This window comes from Salvelinus alpinus, chromosome 19, assembly GCF_045679555.1.
Source record: "Salvelinus alpinus chromosome 19, SLU_Salpinus.1, whole genome shotgun sequence".
NCBI classification, from domain to species: domain Eukaryota; kingdom Metazoa; phylum Chordata; class Actinopteri; order Salmoniformes; family Salmonidae; genus Salvelinus; species Salvelinus alpinus.
The window spans coordinates 5,082,471-5,104,373 of record NC_092104.1 but is presented as its reverse complement, the minus strand read 5'-3'; the positions used below and the strand labels follow the sequence as shown (position 1 = coordinate 5,104,373).

At 48.9% G+C, this 21,903-nt stretch overlaps 1 protein-coding gene across 5 annotated transcripts in view; it reads right to left on the bottom strand.

The window, feature by feature from the left end:
• The window catches only part of wdfy3 (WD repeat and FYVE domain containing 3), a 260,816-nt gene that overhangs the window by 7,288 nt on the left and 231,625 nt on the right, over positions 1-21,903 (bottom strand). For 4 of the 5 annotated variants that reach the window (XM_071352080.1, XM_071352076.1, XM_071352079.1 and 1 more), the window contains 8 exons: positions 15,752-15,902; positions 11,932-12,086; positions 8,687-8,845; positions 5,975-6,154; positions 3,026-3,208; positions 2,481-2,577; positions 1,723-1,902; positions 394-681 (listed from right to left, as the gene is read on the bottom strand). In XM_071352080.1, coding sequence (XP_071208181.1) covers positions 394-681; positions 1,723-1,902; positions 2,481-2,577; positions 3,026-3,208; positions 5,975-6,154; positions 8,687-8,845; positions 11,932-12,086; positions 15,752-15,902 — 1,393 coding nt within the window. The remainder of the gene's footprint in view (positions 1-393; positions 682-1,722; positions 1,903-2,480; positions 2,578-3,025; positions 3,209-5,974; positions 6,155-8,686; positions 8,846-11,931; positions 12,087-15,751; positions 15,903-21,903) is intronic. The other variant, XM_071352078.1, reaches the window with a different exon arrangement.

Here is a 21,903-nt window from a genome sequence, read left to right as displayed (position 1 = left end):
ACCTTAATATTTAACATAATTCTAACCCTAACACTAATTCTAACCTTAACCCTAAACCCCCTAGAAATAGCATTTGACCTTGTGGGGAGTAACAAAATATCCCCAGCTGGTCAACTTTTTGTTCGTTTACTATTCTTGTAGGGACTTCTGGTCCCCACAAGAATAGTTAAACACGTCCACACACACGTCCACACACACACACACACACACACACACACACACACACACACACACACACACACACACACACACACACACACACACACACACACACACACACACACACACACACACACACACACACACACACACAGACCAACTGGAAAACACACCCAGCAGTATACATAACTCTGTGTTATTGGGTGATCTGCATCACTGTGGTTTGGTCAGTACCTGCTCTGAGCTGGTTATAGGGCCGTGCCTCCATGGTGGTGGGGTGTATGGGCTGGGGGACCCCCCCGTGGCCTGCTATGGGGTGCGGAGGGTGAAGCTGGGGGTGAGGGTGGACCCCTGGTTTGAGTGGTGTCTGTCCCGTCTGTCCCTCGGAGTAGTTGACGAACACAAAGCCGTCCTTCTCGTCCAGGCTGAGGGTGTCTGACCAGCGGCGGGAGTCATCTGACCCGCTGTCCACTGACCACGAGGCCCCTGTCCGAACTCCAGCGACACCAGGACCCCGAGGAACTGCAGGGGGAAAAAAACATTTTATTTTTGGGTTGCAAAGTAGTAAGAATAGGGTAGGTTTAGCTAATAAACTATAGAACTTAAGTCATCAAATGAATGAAGATTAACATTCTCATACAAGCTCTACCTCTGTATGGGACAATACAGAGAATGACTGACTGGCTGACTGATTAACTGACTGACTGACTGGCTGGCTAGCTGACTGATTAACTGACTGGCTGGCTGGCTGATTAGCTGGCTGGCTGATTAACTGACTGGCTGGCTGACTGATTAACTGACTGGCTGGCTGGCTGACTGATTAACTGACTGGCTGACTGACTGATTAACTGACTGGCTGGCTGACTGATTAACTGACTGGCTGGCTGGCTGACTGATTAACTGACTGGCTGGCTGGCTGGCTGACTGGCTGACTGACTGACTGACTGATTAACTGACTGACTGAAAGCTCCAGGGCACCGGGACCCTCGTCTGTACTCTTGAAAGGTCCTTTATACCAGATAGTGTCTGTTACAGGAGTCTAGGTATCTAAACAGGATTATACCAGATAGTGTCTGTTACAGGAGCGTAGGTATCTAAACAGGATTACTAGGAGAGATGGAGACCCACTACGGTGGTGGTAAGAATATTAGAATATAGTAGGTTTTTGGCCAATTATCTATTCAACAAATGAAGTCATCAAGTGATGAACATTGTCACTCTGCCTTTATATGGGTAGGTCGACTGACTGACTGGCTGGTTGACTGGCTGGATGACTGACTGGCTGGATGACTGACTGGCTGGATGACTGACTGGTTGACTGGCTGGATGACTGACTGGATGACTGGCTAGATGACTGGCTGGATGACTGACTGGTTGACTGGCTGGATGACTGACTGGTTGACTGGATGGATGACTGGCTGGATGACTGACTGGATGACTGGCTGGTTGACTGGATGACTGGCTAGATGACTGGCTGGTTGACTGGCTAGATGACTGGCTGGTTGACTGGCTGGATGGCTGGCTGGCTGGCTGACTGGCTGGCTGGATGACTGGTAAACCAACCTTTGGGTCTGTGGACGGTGCTGCCTGGTTGGCTGCCTGATCCTCCCCCAACCGATCCAGCTCCTCCCCCGGCTGCAGCGTTGGGCAGAGGGGAGGGTTTGGACTCTGTGCTGAGGCAGGGCTCGTCTCCGTCTGACTCGCTGCTGTCATCGTCAGCGTTCTGGCTCTCGGGTCCCTCTGCTGGAGAAGAAGAGAAAGACTACTTTATGGCTCACAGGACACAGAGGTTGCATCCCCTATGCCACCCTATTCCCTACATAGTCCACTACTTTTGACTAGAGCCCTACGGCACCCTATTCCCTACATAGTCCACTACTTTTAACCAGAGCCCTATGGCACCCTATTCCCTACATAGTCCACTACTTTTAACCAGAGCCCTATGGCACTCTATTCCCTATATAGTCCACTACTTTTGACTTGAGCCCTGTGGCACCCTATTCCCTATATAGTGCACTACTTTTGACCAGAGCCCTATGGCACCCTATTCCCTACATAGTCCACTACTTTTGACCAGAGCCCTATGGCACCCTATTCCCTACATAGTCCACTACTTTTAACCAGAGCCCTATGGCACTCTATTCCCTACACAGTGCACTACTTTTATACTGTATAGTGGACTTCATAGTGAATAGGGAGACATTTGGTATGCATACAGATCTCTTTTTGCTTCGTGATGAAATTATGACCCCCCCCAGTCTTAGAGACTTACTCAAACACCCACACACCCACACACACCACACACACACTCAGAGACCTACCCAGCTTGTCCTCTGTACAGCAGTCAGTTACATCAGGGGGCTCGATGGGCTCTGGAGCAGGGGTTTCTGGGACTTGTAGGAACTCCATCCTCCAGAACTACAGGAAGGAAGATTAGATTATAAAACTTTAATGTCTATGATGAGGAAACTCATTTTGAAGCATAAATACACTATGTACAAAGACAGATATTAAGGACCAGTTTCCCAGATACAGATAAGACTAAAACGACTAAAAATAACTTTCAATGGAGATTGATATGGTCCCGTGTGGCTCAGTTGGTAGAGCATGGCGCTTGCAACGCCAGGGTTGTGGGTTCATTCCCCACGGGGGGACCAGGATGAATATGTATGAACTTTCCAATTTGTAAGTCGCTCTGGATAAGAGCGTCTGCTAAATGACTTAAATGTAAATGTAATGTAAATGAGATTCCTCGTTGAGCTTGCTTTTTGTTGTCCAGTACTAGGCTTCGTCTGAAACCGCCCCAAAAAAAGGAGGAGGAGGAAGAGTAGAATGAGAAAAGAGGAGAGGAGGAAGTGTTGGTTACCCTGACGACTCCGTCGGAGTGTCCGGTGACGATGACGTTCTGCGTGTCCCACTCGTTCATCTCTGACACGCAGCAGCAGAGGATCTGTTGTGAGCGGCCTGTGAAGGTGTTGGCACTGGCTATGGGACTGCCGTTGATGCTCCACACATGGATGTAGGTCCCCGCCGAAGACACTATGTCTCCCTGTATAGACACATACATAGAGAGTGAGTCAGGATAATCAAGTGATAGTTCACTTTGTTTGAAGTTTTAGCTAATGTACACCTGAATACACAATGACTTCTGAAAGTATTCAGACCCCTTGACTTTTTCCACATTTTGTTACGTTACAACCTTATTCTAAAATTGATTAAATTGTTTTTTCCCCCCTCATCAATCTACACACAATACCCCATAATGTTTTTTTTTTTTTTTTTACGTTTAAAAAACTGAAATATCACATTTACATAAGTATTCAGTGTGTTTTTTCATAAATAACAACTGGTGTGCTGAATCATGTGTGAAGGAAATCTCGATATTTTGCTCAGGTGATATAGAATAGCTCATGGTAATCTGCAGACCCTGTCTACATCCTTCCACAAGCCAACATCACTCTGTCAACTCCACAAATTGTATGAGGCCATAAACAATACAAGAAACCACTCACCCAGAGGCAGCGTTTCTGGTGGGCGGAGACTTTAACGCGGGGAGACTTAAAACCGTTCTACCTCACTTCTACTAACACGCCTCCTACGCCATTAGGGGCACTAGAACTGTAGACTACTTTTACGCCACTGGGGGCACTAGAACTGTAGACTACTTTTATTCTACCAACAGAAACACATACAAGGCCTTCCCTCATCCTCCATTCGGCAAATCTGACCATGACTCCATTCTCCTGCGTACAAACAAAAGCTCAAACAGGAAGTACCAGTGATGCGCTCAATACGGAAGTGGTCCGATGAAACAGACACAAGGCTATCTAGTACAGACCGGGATATGTTCCCGTGGATTCATCCGATAGCATTGAGGAGTTTACCACAACAGTCACAGGCTTCATCAATCAAGTACATAGACGATGTCGTCCCCACAGTGACTATAAGAACGTATCCAGACCAAAAAGCATGGATTACTAAGTACTTTCCGCGGTGGGCTATAGCTAACGCTTACAAGGAACAGTACACGGACGCATACAAGAAAGCTACAACCTCCGAGACATCAAACAAGCAAAAAGGACAATATAGGAGGAGGTTAGAATCCTATTACACCGGCTTCAATGCTTTTCGTATGTGGCTTACAGACGATAACGGACTACAAAGGGAAACCCAGCCGTGAGTTGCCTATGTGAGTTGCCAACACCATAACTCCCAAATGAGCTAAATGCTTTTTATGCTCGATGGGATGAATATTTATTTTTATTTCACTTTTATATTAACTAGGCAAATCATAATATAACACTGTGCCTTGCGTAAAAGCCCCTTGTGTTTCCAGATGACTGTGTGATCTAGCTCTCCTTGGCCGACGTGACCAAAACGTTTAAACAGGTTAACACTCTCAAGGCCGCCGGGCCAGACGGAATACCAGGGCGTGTTCTCAAAGCACAGACCAACAAGCAAGTGTCTTCACAAATATTTGTAATCTCTTCTTGTCCCAGTCTGTAATCCAAACATGTTTCAAGCTGACCACCATTGTCCCTGTTCCCAAAAGCTCCAAGATAACCTGCCTAAATGATGACATCGCCCTGTAGTACTCACGTCTTTAATGTTGAAATGCTTTGAAAGGCTGGTCATGACTCACATCAACACCATCATCCTAGAAACCCTAGACCCACTCCAATTCACATACTGCCCCAACAAATCCACAGATGATGCAATCTCAACTGCACTTCACACTGCCCTTTCTCACCTGGACCAGAGGGAAAATAACTGTGAGAATGCTAGTCATAGACTACAGCTCAGCGTTCAACACCATAGCGCCCTCCAAGCTCATCACCAAGCTAGGGACCTTGGGACTGAACCCCTCCCTCTGCAACTGGATCCTGGACTTCCTGACGGGCCGGCCCCAGGTCCCAGGTGACCCTCAACACGGGGGGCCCGTCGGGTGTGTGTGCCTAGTCCCCCTCCTGTACTCCCTGTTCACCCACGACTCCAACACCATCATCAAGTTTGCTGACGACAACGGGGGTAGAACTCATCTCCGACCCCTACAGGGAGGAGGTCAGAGACTTAGCAGTGTGGTGCAAGGACAACAACCTCTCCGTCAGCGTCAGTAAGAACAAGGAGTTGATTGCGGACTACAGTAGAAAGACGGGGAGAGTACGCCCTCATCCACATCAAAAGGGCTGTTGTGGAGCGGGTCGAAAGGTTAAAGTTCCTTGGCGTCCCCATCACTAAGGACTTAACATGATCCACACACACACCAGGGCAGGCGTGAAAATGACACGGCAGTGCCTCTCCCCTCAAAAACGTTCTCCAGCTGCGAACATCGAGAGCATCTTGACTGGCTGCATCACCGCTTGGACGACTGCCCTGGGTCGAGAGTTTCAAGTCCCTTGGTGTCCACATCATCAACGAACTATCATGGTCCAAACACACCAACGGCAGAGCTAGAGATGGTTTAAAGTAGCACCAGAACTAGAGTTGGTTTAAAGTTGGACCAGAACTAGAGTTGGTTTAAAGTTGGACCAGAGCTAGAGTTGATTTAAAGTTGGACCAGAACTAGAGTTGATTTAAAGTTGGACCAGAGGTAGAATTGGTTTAAAGTTGGACCAGAGCTAGCTAGCTAACAACCAGAGGGGCACTAGAATTGAAAAAACATATTTTTGTAGTTAATAATAAATCCAATGTGAAACGTGATAACTATAATATCATTAACTAGAAATACATCTCTCTCTAATTTCTGAATCACCCTTGTACCATCAGTAGGTTTGGGGGAAACAAACATCACCCTGAGTGTGTATATACCACCCACCGTGAGTTCGTTGATGCAAAGGGCAGAGACGGGGGCCCTGTGTCCTCTGAGCTGTGTGACGAAGGACAGTTTGTTGAGGTCCCAGATGATGCAGGTCCTGTCTCTAGAGCCAGACACCAGGATGTGATACGCTGACGAGGCTGTCAGGCAGGTTACTGTGTCTGTATGGCCCAGCAATGCCTGGCAGGGGAGGGGGGAGGGGAGGGACATGTTAAAACACGGGTAACAGACATGTTACATACAGACACACATTACACACAAGTTAAAGAGTGGCAGAGACACTATCTAATGGTGTTTGTTGGGAAGTAGATGGATTTTACAGTGAATTCGGAAAGCATTCAGACCCTTTGACTTTATCCACATTTTGTTACGTTACAGCCTTATTCTGAAATGTTTGAAAAACATTATTTTTTTCCCAATCTACACACAATACCCCATGACGCCAAAACAAAAACAGGCTTTTAGAAATGTTTGCAAATGTAAATATATATATAAACAACAACAACACATTTACATAAGTATTCAGACCCTTTACTCAGTACTTTGTTGAAGCACCTTTGGCAGCGATTACAGCCTCCAGTCTTCTCTGCTGTGAAGCCACAAGCTTGGCACACCTGTATTTGGGGAATTTCTCCCATTCTTCTCTGCAGATCCTCTCAAGTTCTGTCAGGTTGGATGGGAAGCGTCGCTGCACAGCTATTTTCAGGTCTCTCCAGAGATGTTCGATCAGGTTCAAGTTTTGGCTCTGGCTGGGCCACTCAAGGACATTCAGAGACTTGTCCAGAAGCCACTCCTGCGGTTTCTTGGCTGTGTCTTGTTGGAAGGTGAACCTTCGCCCCCAGGCTGAGGTTCTGAGCACTCTGGAGCAGGTTTTCATCAAGGATCTCTCTGTACTTTGCTCGGTTCATCTTTTCCCTCGATCCTAACTAGTCTCTCAGTCCCTGCTGCTGAAAAACATCCCCACAGCATGATGCTGCCACAACCATGCTTCACCGTAGGGATGGTGCCAGGTTTCCTCCAGACGTGACGCTTGGCATTCAGGCCAAAGAGTTTAATCTTGGTTTCATCAGACCAGAGAATCTTGTTTCTCATGGTCTGAGAGACCTTTAAGTGCCTTTTGGCAAACTCCAAGCGGGCTGTCATGTGCCTTTTACTGAGGGGCTTCCATCTGGCCACTCTAGCATAAAGGCCTGATTGGTGGAGTGCTGCAGAGATGGAGGCCACTGTGTTCTTGGGGACCTTCAATGCGGCAGAAATGTTTTGGTACCCTTCCCAAGATCTGTGCCACGACACAATCCTGTCTTGGAGCTCTACGGAGAATTCCTTCGACCTCATGGCTTGGTTTTTGCTCTGACCTGCACTGTCAACTGTGGGACCTTATATAGACAGGTGTGTGCCTTTCCAAATCATGTCCAATCAATTTAATTTACCACAGGTGGACTCCAATCAAGTTGTAGAAACATCTCAAGGATGATCAATGGAAACAGGATGCATCGGAGTTCAATTTCGAGTCTCACAGCAAAGGGTCTGAATACTTATGTAAATAAGGTATGTTTTTTTTATTTTTTTTTATATAAATTTGCTAAAATGTCTAAAAAACTGTTTTTGCTTTGTCATTATGAGGCATTGTGTGTAGATTGATGAGGAAAAATGTAGCTAAGCAGGGTTGATCCTGATTGGTCCCTGGATGGGAGACCAGATGCTGCTGGAAGTGGTGTTGGAGGCCCAGTAGGAGGCACCCTTTCTTCTGGTCTAAAAAAATATCCCAATGCCCCAGGGCAGTGATTGGGGACATTGCCCTGTGTAGGGTGCTGTCTTTCGGATGGGACGTTAAACGGGTGTCCTGACTCTCTGTGGTCACTAAAGATCCCAGGGCTCTTATCGTAAGAGTAGTTGTGTTAACCCCGGTGTCCTGACTCTCTGTGGTCACTAAAGATCCCAGGGCTCTTATCGTAAGAGTAGTTGTGTTAACCCCGGTGTCCTGACTCTCTGTGGTCACTAAAGATCCCATGGTACTTATCGTAAGAGTAGTTGTGTTAACCCCGGTGTCCTGGATAAATTCACAATCTGGCCTTCATACCATCACGGTCACCTAATCATCCCCAGCTTCCAATTGGCTCATTCATCTCCCTCCTCTCCCCTGTAACTATTCCCCAGGTCGTTGTTGTAAATTAGAATGTGTTCTCCATCAACTTACCTGGTAAAATAAAAAAATGTCTGGTTACCTGTTTGAGTGACTAGAGAGTCTGGTTACCTGAGAGACTGGTTACCTGTTTGAGTGTCTAGAGAGTCTGGTTACCTGTTTGAGTGTCTAGAGAGTCTGGTTACCTGTTTGAGTGTCTAGAGAGTCTGGTTACCTGTTTGAGTGACTAGAGAGTCTGGTTACCCGTTTGAGTGTCTAGAGAGTCTGGTTACCTGTTTGAGTGTCTAGAGAGTCTGGTTACCTGTTTGAGTGTCTAGAGAGTCTGGTTACCTGTTTGAGTGTCTAGAGAGTCTGGTTACCTGTTTGAGTGACTAGAGAGTCTGGTTACCTGTTTGAGTGTCTAGAGAGTCTGGTTACCTGTTTGAGTGACTAGAGAGTCTGGTTACCTGTTTGAGAGTCTGGTTACCTGTTTGAGTGTCTAGAGAGTCTGGTTACCTGTTTGAGTGTCTAGAGTCTGGTTACCTGTTTGAGAGTCTGGTTACCTGTTTGAGTGTCTAGAGTCTGGTTACCTGTTTGAGTGTGAGGGTCTTGGCCCTCTCCTTGGATGTGCCCGTCTCCCAGACACAGATGGCAGTGCTGGTTCCCCCGGTGATGACCAGTTTGGGGTTGGGGCAGATGGCACACAGGATCTGACCCCACTCTGACAGACACTCATACACCACCACCGCCTAGAGGAGAGAGAGGGGATTGGTTAGTCAGGGGGAAGGAGAGAGGGGATTGGTTAGTCCGGGGGAAGGAGAGAGGGGATTGGTTAGTCAGGGGAAGGAGAGAGGGGATTGGTTAGTCAGGGGGAAGGAGAGGGGGGATTGGTTAGTCAGGGGGAAGGAGAGAGGGGATTGGTTAGTCAGGGGGAAGGAGAGAGGGGATTGGTTAGTCAGGGGGAAGGAGAGGGGGGATTGGTTAGTCAGGGGGAAGGAGAGTGGGGATTGGTTCGTCAGGGGAAGGAGAGAGAGGATTGGTTAGTCAGGGGGAAGGAGAGAGGGGATTGGTTAGTCAGGGGGAAGGAGAGAGGGGATTGGTTAGTCAGGGGGAAGTAGAGAGGGGATTGGTTAGTCAGGGGGAAGGAGAGAGGGGATTGGTTAGTCCGGGGGAAGGAGAGGGGGGATTGGTTAGTCAGGGGGAAGGAGAGGGGGGATTGGTTAGTCAGGGGGAAGGAGAGTGGGGATTGGTTCGTCAGGGGAAGGAGAGAGAGGATTGGTTAGTCAGGGGGAAGGAGAGAGGGGATTGGTTAGTCAGGGGGAAGGAGAGAGGGGATTGGTTAGTCAGGGGGAAGGAGAGGGGGGATTGGTTAGTCAGGGGGAAGGAGAGAGGGGATTGGTTAGTCAGGGGGAAGGAGAGAGGGGATTGGTTAGTCAGGGGGAAGGAGAGAGGGGATTGGTTAGTCAGGGGGAAGGAGAGAGGGGGTTGGTTCGTCAGGGGGAAGGAGAGAGGGGATTGGTTAGTCAGGGGGAAGTAGAGAGGGGATTGGTTAGTCAGGGGGAAGGAGAGAGGGGATTGGTTAGTCAGGGGGAAGGAGAGAGGGGATTGGTTAGTCAGGGGGAAGGAGAGAGGGGATTGGTTAGTCAGGGGGAAGTAGAGAGGGGATTGGTTAGTCAGGGGGAAGTAGAGAGGGGATTGGTTAGTCAGGGGGAAGTAGAGAGGGGATTGGTTAGTCAGGGGGAAGTAGAGAGGGGATTGGTTAGTCAGGGGGAAGTAGAGAGGGGATTGGTTAGTCAGGGGGAAGTAGAGAGGGGATTGGTTAGTCAGGGGGAAGGAGAGAGGGGATTGGTTAGTCCGGGGGAAGGAGAGAGGGGGTTGGTTAGTCAGGGGGAAGGAGAGAGGGGGTTGGTTAGTCAGGGGGAAGGAGAGAGGGGATTGGTTAGTCAGGGGGAAGGAGTGAGGGGATTGGTTAGTCAGGGGGAAGGAGAGAGGGGATTGGTTAGTCAGGGGAGCAGGAAGTTAGGGAAGGGTAATGCTGCCCCACAGGATTTAGTCTGTAGGCAAGGTTAAGTATTTCCTCCATTCCTTGCATTCTCTCCTTGTCTCCTTGTCTCCTTCTCAACTGTATTAGAGAAGAAAGTCCAAGGTTACTCTCCTCTGACCTTCTTCTCCGATGGGTTTTGAGGAGGAGAGGAATCAAGGAAAGACGAACTGAGATAGAGCCATAGACATTATCAAAACAACACCACAGCAATAGAATGAGTTGTATAATTAATTCTATGACTGCAACATGACTTGATTAACATGCACGGTCACGCCTACACTGGCTCACACTGAGACCCAGAGACAGCAGCCGCTAACTGACCTTGCTAGTTAGAGAGATAGTTGGTCAGTCTGCAGGAGAGGTCAGTGAGTGTGTGTTTACCTTGTCAGACTCATAGTTGGCCAGTCTGCAGGAGAGGTCAGTGAGCGTGTGCCTACCTTGTCCGACTCATAGTTGGCCAGTCTGCAGGAGAGGTCAGTGAGCGTGTGCCTACCTTGTCAGACTCATAGTTGGCCAGTCTGCAGGAGAGGTCAGTGAGCGTGTGTTTACCTTGTCAGACTCATAGTTGGTCAGTCTGCAGGAGAGGTCAGTGAGTGTGTGTTTACCTTGTCCGACTCATAGTTGGCCAGTCTGCAGGAGAGGTCAGTGAGCGTGTGTTTACCTTGTCAGACTCATAGTTGGTCAGTCTGCAGGAGAGGTCAGTGAGTGTGTGCCTACCTTGTCCGACTCATAGTTGGCCAGTCTGCAGGAGAGGTCAGTGAGCGTGTGTTTACCTTGTCAGACTCATAGTTGGCCAGTCTGCAGGAGAGGTCAGTGAGTGTGTGTTTACCTTGTCAGACTCATAGTTGGTCAGTCTGCAGGAGAGGTCAGTGAGTGTGTGTGCCTACCTTGTCAGACTCATAGTTGGCCAGTCTGCAGGAGAGGTCAGTGAGTGTGTGTGCCTACCTTGTCAGACTCATAGTTGGCCAGTCTGCAGGAGAGGTCAGTGAGCGTGTGTTTACCTTGTCAGACTCATAGTTGGTCAGTCTGCAGGAGAGGTCAGTGAGCGTGTGCCTACCTTGTCCGACTCATAGTTGGCCAGTCTGCAGGAGAGGTCAGTGAGCGTGTGTTTACCTTGTCAGACTCATAGTTGGCCAGTCTGCAGGAGAGGTCAGTGAGTGTGTGTTTACCTTGTCCGACTCATAGTTGGTCAGTCTGCAGGAGAGGTCAGTGAGTGTGTGCCTACCTTGTCCGACTCATAGTTGGCCAGTCTGCAGGAGAGGTCAGTGAGTGTGTGTGCCTACCTTGTCCGACTCATAGTTGGCCAGTCTGCAGGAGAGGTCAGTGAGTGTGTGTGCCTACCTTGTCCGACTCATAGTTGGTCAGTCTGCAGGAGAGGTCAGTGAGTGTGTGTTTACCTTGTCAGACTCATAGTTGGCCAGTCTGCAGGAGAGGTCAGTGAGCGTGTGCCTACCTTGTCAGACTCATAGTTGGCCAGTCTGCAGGAGAGGTCAGTGAGTGTGTGTTTACCTTGTCAGACTCATAGTTGGCCAGTCTGCAGGAGAGGTCAGTGAGCGTGTGCCTACCTTGTCCGACTCATAGTTGGCCAGTCTGCAGGAGAGGTCAGTGAGTGTGTGTGCCTACCTTGTCCGACTCATAGTTGGTCAGTCTGCAGGAGAGGTCAGTGAGTGTGTGTTTACCTTGTCAGACTCATAGTTGGCCAGTCTGCAGGAGAGGTCAGTGAGCGTGTGCCTACCTTGTCAGACTCATAGTTGGCCAGTCTGCAGGAGAGGTCAGTGAGTGTGTGTTTACCTTGTCAGACTCATAGTTGGCCAGTCTGCAGGAGAGGTCAGCGTAGCCCCAGGCAAAGGTCTTGTTCCAGACAGGAGGTTGGAGGACCTTGTTCTGCTCCACAGCCAGAATACCCTTCTCAGTACACACTATCTGTCCCACCGGCTCCTTCAGCTCTGAAACACACACACACACACACACACATACTGTTACACACACTGTCACACACACTGTCACACACGCTGTCACACACGCTGTCACACACACACTGTCACACATACTGTTACACACACTGTCACACATGCTGTCACACACACTGTCACACACGCTGTCACACACACACTGTCACACACACTGTCACACACACTGTCACACACCTATTCCCAACCCTAATCAGTACACACCTATTCCCAACCCTAATCAGTACACACCTATTCCCAACCCTAATCAGTTCCCTTTATTTTTTTGAGCAGTGTATATATATGTGTGTGTGTGTATATATATATATATATGTGTGTATATATATACACTGCTCAAAAAAATAAATAAAAAATAAAGGGAACACTTAAACAACACAATGTAACTCCAAGTCAATCACACTTCTGTGAAATCAAACTGTCCACTTAGGAAGCAACACTGATTGACAATAAATTTCACATGCCGTTGTGCAAATGGAATAGACAACAGGTGGAAATTATAGGCAATTAGCAAGACACCCCCAATAAAGGAGTGGTTCTGCAGGTGGTGACCACAGACCACTTCTCAGTTCCTATGCTTCCTGGCTGATGTTTTGGTCACTTTTGAATGCTGGAGGTGCTCTCACTCTAGTGGTAGCATGAGACGGAGTCTACAACCCACACAAGTGGCTCAGGTAGTGCAGCTCATCCAGGATGGCACATCAATGCGAGCTGTGGCAAGAAGGTTTGCTGTGTCTGTCAGCGTAGTGTCCAGAGCATGGAGGCGCTACCAGGAGACAGGCCAGTACATCAGGAGACGTGGAGGAGGCCGTAGGAGGGCAACAACCCAGCAGCAGGACCGCTACCTCCGCCTTTGTGCAAGGAGGAGCACTGCCAGAGCCCTGCAAAATGACCTCCAGCAGGCCACAAATGTGCATGTGTCTGCTCAAACGGTCAGAAACAGACTCCATGAGGGTGGTATGAGGGCCCGACGTCCACAGGTGGGGGTTGTGCTTACAGCCCAACACCGTGCAGGACGTTTGGCATTTGCCAGAGAACACCAAGATTGGCAAATTCGCCACTGGCGCCCTGTGCTCTTCACAGATGAAAGCAGGTTCACACTGAGCACATGTGACAGACGTGACAGTCTGGAGACGCCGTAGAGAACGTTCTGCTGCCTGCAACATCCTCCAGCATGACCGGTTTGGCGGTGGGTCAGTCATGGTGTGGGGTGGAATTTCTTTGGGGGGCCGCACAGCCCTCCATGGGCTCGCCAGAGGTAGCCTGACTGCCATTAGGTACCGAGATGAGATCCTCAGACCCCTTGTGAGACCATATGCTGGTGCGGTTGGCCCTGGGTTCCTCCTAATGCAAGACAATGCTAGACCTCATGTGGCTGGAGTGTGTCAGCAGTTCCTGCAAGAGGAAGGCATTGATGCTATGGACTGGCCCGCCCGTTCCCCAGACCTGAATCCAATTGAGCACATCTGGGACATCATGTCTCGCTCCATCCACCAACGCCACGTTGCACCACAGACTGTCCAAGAGTTGGCGGATGCTTTAGTCCAGGTCTGGGAGGAGATCCCTCAGGAGACCATCCGCCACCTCATCAGGAGCATGCCCAGGCGTTGTAGGGAGGTCATACAGGCACGTGGAGGCCACACACACTACTGAGCCTCATTTTGACTTGTTTTAAGGACATTACATCAAAGTTGGATCAGCCTGTAGTGTGGTTTTCCACTTTCATTTTGAGTGTGACTCCAAATCCAGACCTCCATGGGTTGATAAATTTGATTTCCATTGATAATTTTTGTGTGATTTTGTTGTCAGCACATTCAACTATGTAAAGAAAAAAGTATTTAATAAGAATAGTTCATTCATTCAGATCTAGGATGTGTTATTTTAGTGTTCCCTTTATTTTTTTGAGCAGTGTATATATGTGTGTGTATATACAGTGGGGAGAACAAGTATTTGATACACTGCCGATTTTGCAGGTTTTCCTACTTACAAAGCATGTAGAGGTCTGTAATTTTTATCATAGGTACACTTCAACTATGAGAGACGGAATCTAAAACAAAAATCCAGAAAATCACATTGTATGATTTTTAAGTAATTAATTTGCATTTTATTGCAAGACATAAGTATTTGATCACCTTCCAACCAGTAAGAATTCCGGCTCTCACAGACCTGTTAGTTTTTCTTTAAGAAGCCCTCCTGTTCTCCACTCATTACCTGTATTAACTGCACCTGTTTGAACTCGTTACCTGTATAAAAGACACTTGTCCACACACTCAATCAAACAGACTCCAACCTCTCCACAATGGCCAAGACCAGAGAGCTGTGTAAGGACATCAGGGATAAAATTGTAGACCTGCACAAGGCTGGGATGGGCTACAGGACAATAGGCAAGCAGCTTGGTGAGAAGGCAACAACTGTTGGCGCAATTATTAGAAAATGGAAGAAGTTCAAGATGACGGTCAATCATCCTCGGTCTGGGGCTCCATGCAAGATCTCACCTCGTGGGGCATCAATGATCATGAGGAAGGTGAGGGATCAGCCCAGAACTACACGGCAGGACCTGGTCAATGACCTGAAGAGAGCTGGGACCACAGTCTCAAAGAAAACCATTAGTAACACACTATGCCGTCATGGATTAAAATACTGCAGCGCACGCAAGGTCCCGCTGCTCAAGCCAGGGCATGTCCAGGCCCGTCTGAAGTTTGCCAATGACCATCTGGATGATCCAGAGGAAGAATGGGAGAAGGTCATGTGGTCTGATGAGACAAAAATTGAGCTTTTTGGTCTAAACTCCACTCAACGTGTTTGGAGGAAGAAGAAGGATGAGTACAACCCCAAGAACACGATCCCAACTGTGAAGCATGGAGGTGGAAACATCATTCTTTGGGGATGCTTTTCTGCAAAGGGGACAGGACGACTGCACCGTATTGAGGGGAGGATGGATGGGGCCATGTATTGCGAGATCTTGGCCAACAACCTCCTTCCCTCAGTAAGAGCATTGAAGATGGGTCGTGGCTGGGTCTTCCAGCATGACAACGACCCGAAACACACAGCCAGGGAAACTAAGGAGTGGCTCCGTAAGAAGCATCTCAAGGTTCTGGAGTGGCCTAGCCGGTCTCCAGACCTGAACCCAATAGAAAATCTTTGGAGGGCGCTGAAAGTCCGTATTGCCCAGCGACAGCCCCGAAACCTGAAGGATCTGGAGAAGGTCTGTATGGAGGAGTGGGACAAAATCCCTGCTGCAGTGTGTGCAAACCTGGTCAAGAACTCCAGGAAACGTATGATCTCTGTAATTGCAAACAAAGGTTTCTGTACCAAATATTAAGTTCTGCTTTTCTGATGTATCAAATACTTATGTCATGCAATAAAATGCAAATTAATTACTTAAAAATCATACAATGTGATTTTCTGGATTTTTGTTTTAGATTCCGTGTCTCACAGTTGAAGTGTACCTATGATAAATATTACAGACCTCTACATGCTTTGTAAGTAGGAAAACCTGCAAAATCGGCAGTGTATCAAATACTTGTTCTCCCCACTGTATATATATATATATATGTGTGTGTGTGTGTGTATATATATATATATGTGTGTGTGTGTGTGTGTGTATATATGTGTGTGTGTGTACCTGTGCACGCCTGTCCTACCTTTGACGGGGGCTAGTGAGGGTCTGAGGTTGTCCAGGTGATGGAAGAAGATCTTGTCAGTGGTTGAGGAGAGAGAGACGGGCATGCCCCCCGCCATCTCCCCGTTGGACTTACTACGTACACGTTTCGGAGGGTGGGGCTTCTTAAACAACTGGGAAGAGACAGATAAAACATGAGATCAGATTCATTCCAATTCAAAACAACTCACTTCCTCTGTTGAATACATTCTTTGTGAAGCCTCGGTACCAATCGGTCGACCTCTAATCAGTACCACTGTCTCTTCTGACCCCATAGTTTACTGTCTCTTCTGATCCCATAGTTTACTTTCAGGATAAAAAACTAGAGGGAATAATACATACTTTATTGGAAAAAAATTCAATAATAATAATGTTTTACAAAAACGTCACGGAATACCGGTAACCACTGTAACGTCACAGAATACCGGTAACCACTGTAATGTGACGGAATACCGGTAACCATTGTAATGTCACAGAATACCGGTAACCACTGTAATGTGACGGAATACCGGTAACCACTGTAATGTCACAGAATACCGGTAACCACTGTAATGTCACAGAATACCGGTAACCATTGTAATGTCACAGAATACCGGTAACCACTGTAATGTGACGGAATACCGGTAACCACTGTAATGTCACAGAATACCGGTAACCACTGTAATGTCACAGAATACCGAAACCACTGTAATGTCACAGAATACCGAAACCACTGTAATGTCACAGAATACCGGTAACCACTGTAATGTCACAGAATACCGAAACCACTGTAATGTCACAGAATACCGGTAACCACTGTAATGTCACAGAATACCGGTAATCACTAATGTCACGGAATACCGGTAACCACTAATGTCACGGAATACCGGTAACCACTGTAATGTGACGGAATACCGGTAACCACTGTAACGTCACAGAATACCGGTAACCACTGTAATGTCACAGAATACCGGTAACCACTAATGTCACAGAATACCGGTAACCACTAACGTCACAGAATACCGGTAACCACTGTAACATCACAGAATACCGGTAACCACTGTAATGTAACAGAATACCGGTAACCACTGTAACGTCACAGAATACCGGTAACCACTGTAATGTAACAGAATACCGGTAACCACTGTAATGTCACAGAATACCGGTAACCACTGTAACATCACAGAATACCGGTAACCACTGTAACGTCACGGAATACCGGTAACCACTGTAATGTAACAGAATACCGGTAACCACTGTAATGTAACAGAATACCGGTAACCACTGTAACGTCACAGAATACCGGTAACCACTGTAACGTCACAGAATACCGGTAACCACTGTAATGTCACAGAATACCGGTAAACACTGTAATGTCACAGAATACCGGTAATCACTAATGTCACGGAATACCGGTAACCACTAATGTCACGGAATACCGGTAACCACTGTAATGTGACGGAATACCGGTAACCACTGTAACGTCACAGAATACCGGTAACCACTGTAATGTCACAGAATACCGGTAACCACTGTAACGTCACAGAATACCGGTAACCACTGTAACGTCACAGAATACCGGTAACCACTGTAACATCACAGAATACCGGTAACCACTGTAACATCACAGAATACCGGTAACCACTGTAACGTCACAGAATACCGGTAACCACTAATGTCACAGAATACCGGTAACCACTAACGTCACAGAATACCGGTAACCACTGTAACATCACAGAATACCGGTAACCACTGTAATGTAACAGAATACCGGTAACCACTGTAACGTCACAGAATACCGGTAACCACTGTAACGTCACAGAATACCGGTAACCACTGTAACGTCACAGAATACCGGTAACCACTGTAATGTCACAGAATACCGGTAACCACTGTAACGTCACAGAATACCGGTAACCACTGTAACATCACAGAATACCGGTAACCACTGTAACGTCACAGAATACCGGTAACCACTGTAATGTCACAGAATACCGGTAACCACTGTAATGTCACAGAATACCGGTAACCACTGTAACGTCACAGAATACCGGTAACCACTGTAATGTCACAGAATACCGGTAACCACTGTAATGTAACAGAATACCGGTAACCACTGTAACGTCACAGAATACCGGTAACCACTGTAATGTCACAGAATACCGGTAACCACTGTAATGTAACAGAATACCGGTAACCACTGTAACGTCACGGAATACCGGTAACCACTGTAACATCACAGAATACCGGTAACCACTGTAACATCACAGAATACCGGTAACCACTGTAACATCACAGAATACCGGTAACCACTGTAACGTCACAGAATACCGGTAACCACTAATGTCACAGAATACCGGTAACCACTAACGTCACAGAATACCGGTAACCACTGTAACGTCACAGAATACCGGTAACCACTGTAACGTCACAGAATACCGGTAACCACTGTAACGTCACAGAATACCGGTAACCACTGTAATGTCACAGAATACCGGTAACCACTGTAACGTCACAGAATACCGGTAACCACTGTAACATCACAGAATACCGGTAACCACTGTAACGTCACAGAATACCGGTAACCACTGTAATGTCACAGAATACCGGTAACCACTGTAATGTCACAGAATACCGGTAACCACTGTAATGTAACAGAATACCGGTAACCACTGTAACGTCACAGAATACCGGTAACCACTGTAATGTCACAGAATACCGGTAACCACTGTAACATCACAGAATACCGGTAACCACTGTAACGTCACGGAATACCGGTAACCACTGTAACGTCACAGAATACCGGTAACCACTGTAATGTAACGGAATACCGGTAACCACTAATGTCACAGAATACCGGTAACCACTGTAATGTCACAGAATACCGGTAACCACTGTAATGTCACATAATACCGGTAACCACTGAAATGTCACAGAATACCGGTAACCACTGTAATGTCACAGAATACCGGTAACCACTGTAATGTCACAGAATACCGGTAACCACTGTAATGTCACAGAATACCGGTAACCACTGTAATGTCACAGAATACCGGTAACCACTGTAATGTCACAGAATACCGGTAACCACTGTAATGTCACAGAATACCGGTAACCACTGTAACGTCACAGTATAAAAACGTCATGATACTTTTTTTTTATACCGTAGTACCATTTCCTATGATACCATTTCCTATGATACCATTTCCTATGATACCATTTCCTATGATACCATTTCCTATGATACCATCTCATATGAGACTACTGACTTTTTCAGCCTTACCGATCTAAAGAACCTGCTGGCGCCCGTTTATTAAATGTTTATGAAGTTCGTTTTGTTTATAGATTCAGTTGAATTGAATCAACAGCCGCTAGTCTCTTGTCTGAGCAGGTCTAATGATATCCACTTCACGTTCCTGCACATATCACCCGTGGCAGCTGTAATCATCCAGCTACATCCCCTCCCAGTCCTCACTCACCTGCTCTCTGTCCCCTCTTCACATCCCCTCCCAGCCCTCACTCACCTGCTCTCTGTCCCCTCTTCACATCCCCTACCAGCCCTCACTCACCTGCTCTCTGTCCCCTCTTCACATCCCCTACCAGCCCTCACTCACCTGCTCTCTGTCCCCTCCCCTACCAGCCCTTACTCACCTGTTCTCTGTCCCCTCTTCACATCCCCTCCCAGCCCTCACTCACCTGTTCTCTGTCCCCTCTTCACATCCCCTACCAGCCCTCACTCACCTGCTCTCTGTCCCCTCTTCACATCCCCTACCAGCCCTCACTCACCTGCTCTCTGTCCCCTCTTCACATCCCCTACCAGCCCTCACTCACCTGCTCTCTGTCCCCTCTTCACATCCCCTACCAGCCCTCACTCACCTGCTCTCTGTCCCCTCCCCTACCAGCCCTCACTCACCTGTTCTCTGTCCCCTCTTCACATCCCCTCCCAGCCCTCACTCACCTGTTCTCTGTCCCCTCTTCACATCCCCTACCAGCCCTCACTCACCTGCTCTCTGTCCTCTTCACATCCCCTACCAGCCCTCACTCACCTGCTCTCTGTCCCCTCTTCACATCCCCTACCAGCCCTCACTCACCTGCTCTCTGTCCCCTCTTCACATCCCCTACCAGCCCTCACTCACCTGCTCTCTGTCCCCTCTTCACATCCCCTACCAGCCCTCACTCACCTGCTCTCTGTCCCCTCTTCACATCCCCTACCAGCCCTCACTCACCTGCTCTCTGTCCCCTCTTCACATCCCCTCCCAGCCCTCACTCACCTGCTCTCTGTCCCCTCTTCACATCCCCTACCAGCCCTCACTCACCTGCTCTCTGTCCCCTCTTCACATCCCCTACCAGCCCTCACTCACCTGCTCTCTGTCCTCTTCACATCCCCTACCAGCCCTCAGTCACCTGCTCTCTGTCCCCTCTTCACATCCCCTACCAGCCCTCACTCACCTGCTCTCTGTCCCCTCTTCACATCCCCTCCCAGCCCTCACTCACCTGCTCTCTGTCCCCTCTTCACATCCCCTACCAGCCCTCACTCACCATCTCTCTGTCCCCTCTTCACATCCCCTACCAGCCCTCACTCACCTGCTCTCTGTCCCCTCTTCACATCCCCTCCCAGCCCTCACTCACCTGCTCTCTGTCCCCTCTTCACATCCCCTACCAGCCCTCACTCACCTGCTCTCTGTCCCCTCTTCACATCCCCTACCAGCCCTCACTCACCTGCTCTCTGTCCCCTCTTCACATCCCCTACCAGCCCTCACTCACCTGCTCTCTGTCCCCTCTTCACATCCCCTCCCAGCCCTCACTCACCTGCTCTCTGTCCCTTCTTCACATCCCCTACCAGCCCTCACTCACCATCTCTCTGTCCCCTCTTCACATCCCCTACCAGCCCTCACTCACCTGCTCTCTGTCCCCTCTTCACATCCCCTACCAGCCCTCACTCACCTGCTCTCTGTCCCCTCTTCACATCCCCTCCCAGCCCTCACTCACCTGCTCTCTGTCCCCTCTTCACATCCCCTCCCAGCCCTCACTCACCTGTTCTCTGTCCCCTCTTCACATCCCCTACCAGCCCTCACTCACCTGCTCTCTGTCCCCTCTTCACATCCCCTACCAGCCCTCACTCACCTGCTCTCTGTCCCCTCTTCACATCCCCTACCAGCCCTCACTCACCTGCTCTCTGTCCCCTCTTCACATCCCCTACCAGCCCTCACTCACCTGCTCTCTGTCCCCGCTTCACATCCCCTACCAGCCCTCACTCACCTGCTCTCTGTCCCCTCTTCACATCCCCTACCAGCCCTCACTCACCTGCTCTCTGTCCTCTTCACATCCCCTACCAGCCCTCACTCACCTGCTCTCTGTCCCCTCTTCACATCCCCTACCAGCCCTCACTCACCTGCTCTCTGTCCCCTCTTCACATCCCCTCCCAGCCCTCACTCACCTGCTCTCTGTCCCCTCTTCACATCCCCTACCAGCCCTCACTCACCATCTCTCTGTCCCCTCTTCACATCCCCTACCAGCCCTCACTCACCTGCTCTCTGTCCCCTCTTCACATCCCCTCCCAGCCCTCACTCACCTGCTCTCTGTCCCCTCTTCACATCCCCTACCAGCCCTCACTCACCTGCTCTCTGTCCCCTCTTCACATCCCCTACCAGCCCTCACTCACCTGCTCTCTGTCCCCTCTTCACATCCCCTCCCAGCCCTCACTCACCTGCTCTCTGTCCCCTCTTCACATCCCCTCCCAGCCCTCACTCACCTGCTCTCTGTCCCCTCTTCACATCCCCTCCCAGCCCTCACTCACCTGTTCTCTGTCCCCTCTTCACATCCCCTACCAGCCCTCACTCACCTGCTCTCTGTCCCCTCTTCACATCCCCTACCAGCCCTCACTCACCTGCTCTCTGTCCCCTCTTCACATCCCCTCCCAGCCCTCACTCACCTGCTCTCTGTCCCCTCTTCACATCCCCTACCAGCCCTCACTCACCTGCTCTCTGTCCCCTCTTCACATCCCCTACCAGCCCTCACTCACCTGCTCTCTGTCCCCTCTTCACATCCCCTACCAGCCCTCACTCACCTGCTCTCTGTCCCCTCTTCACATCCCCTCCCAGCCCTCACTCACCTGCTCTCTGTCCCTTCTTCACATCCCCTACCAGCCCTCACTCA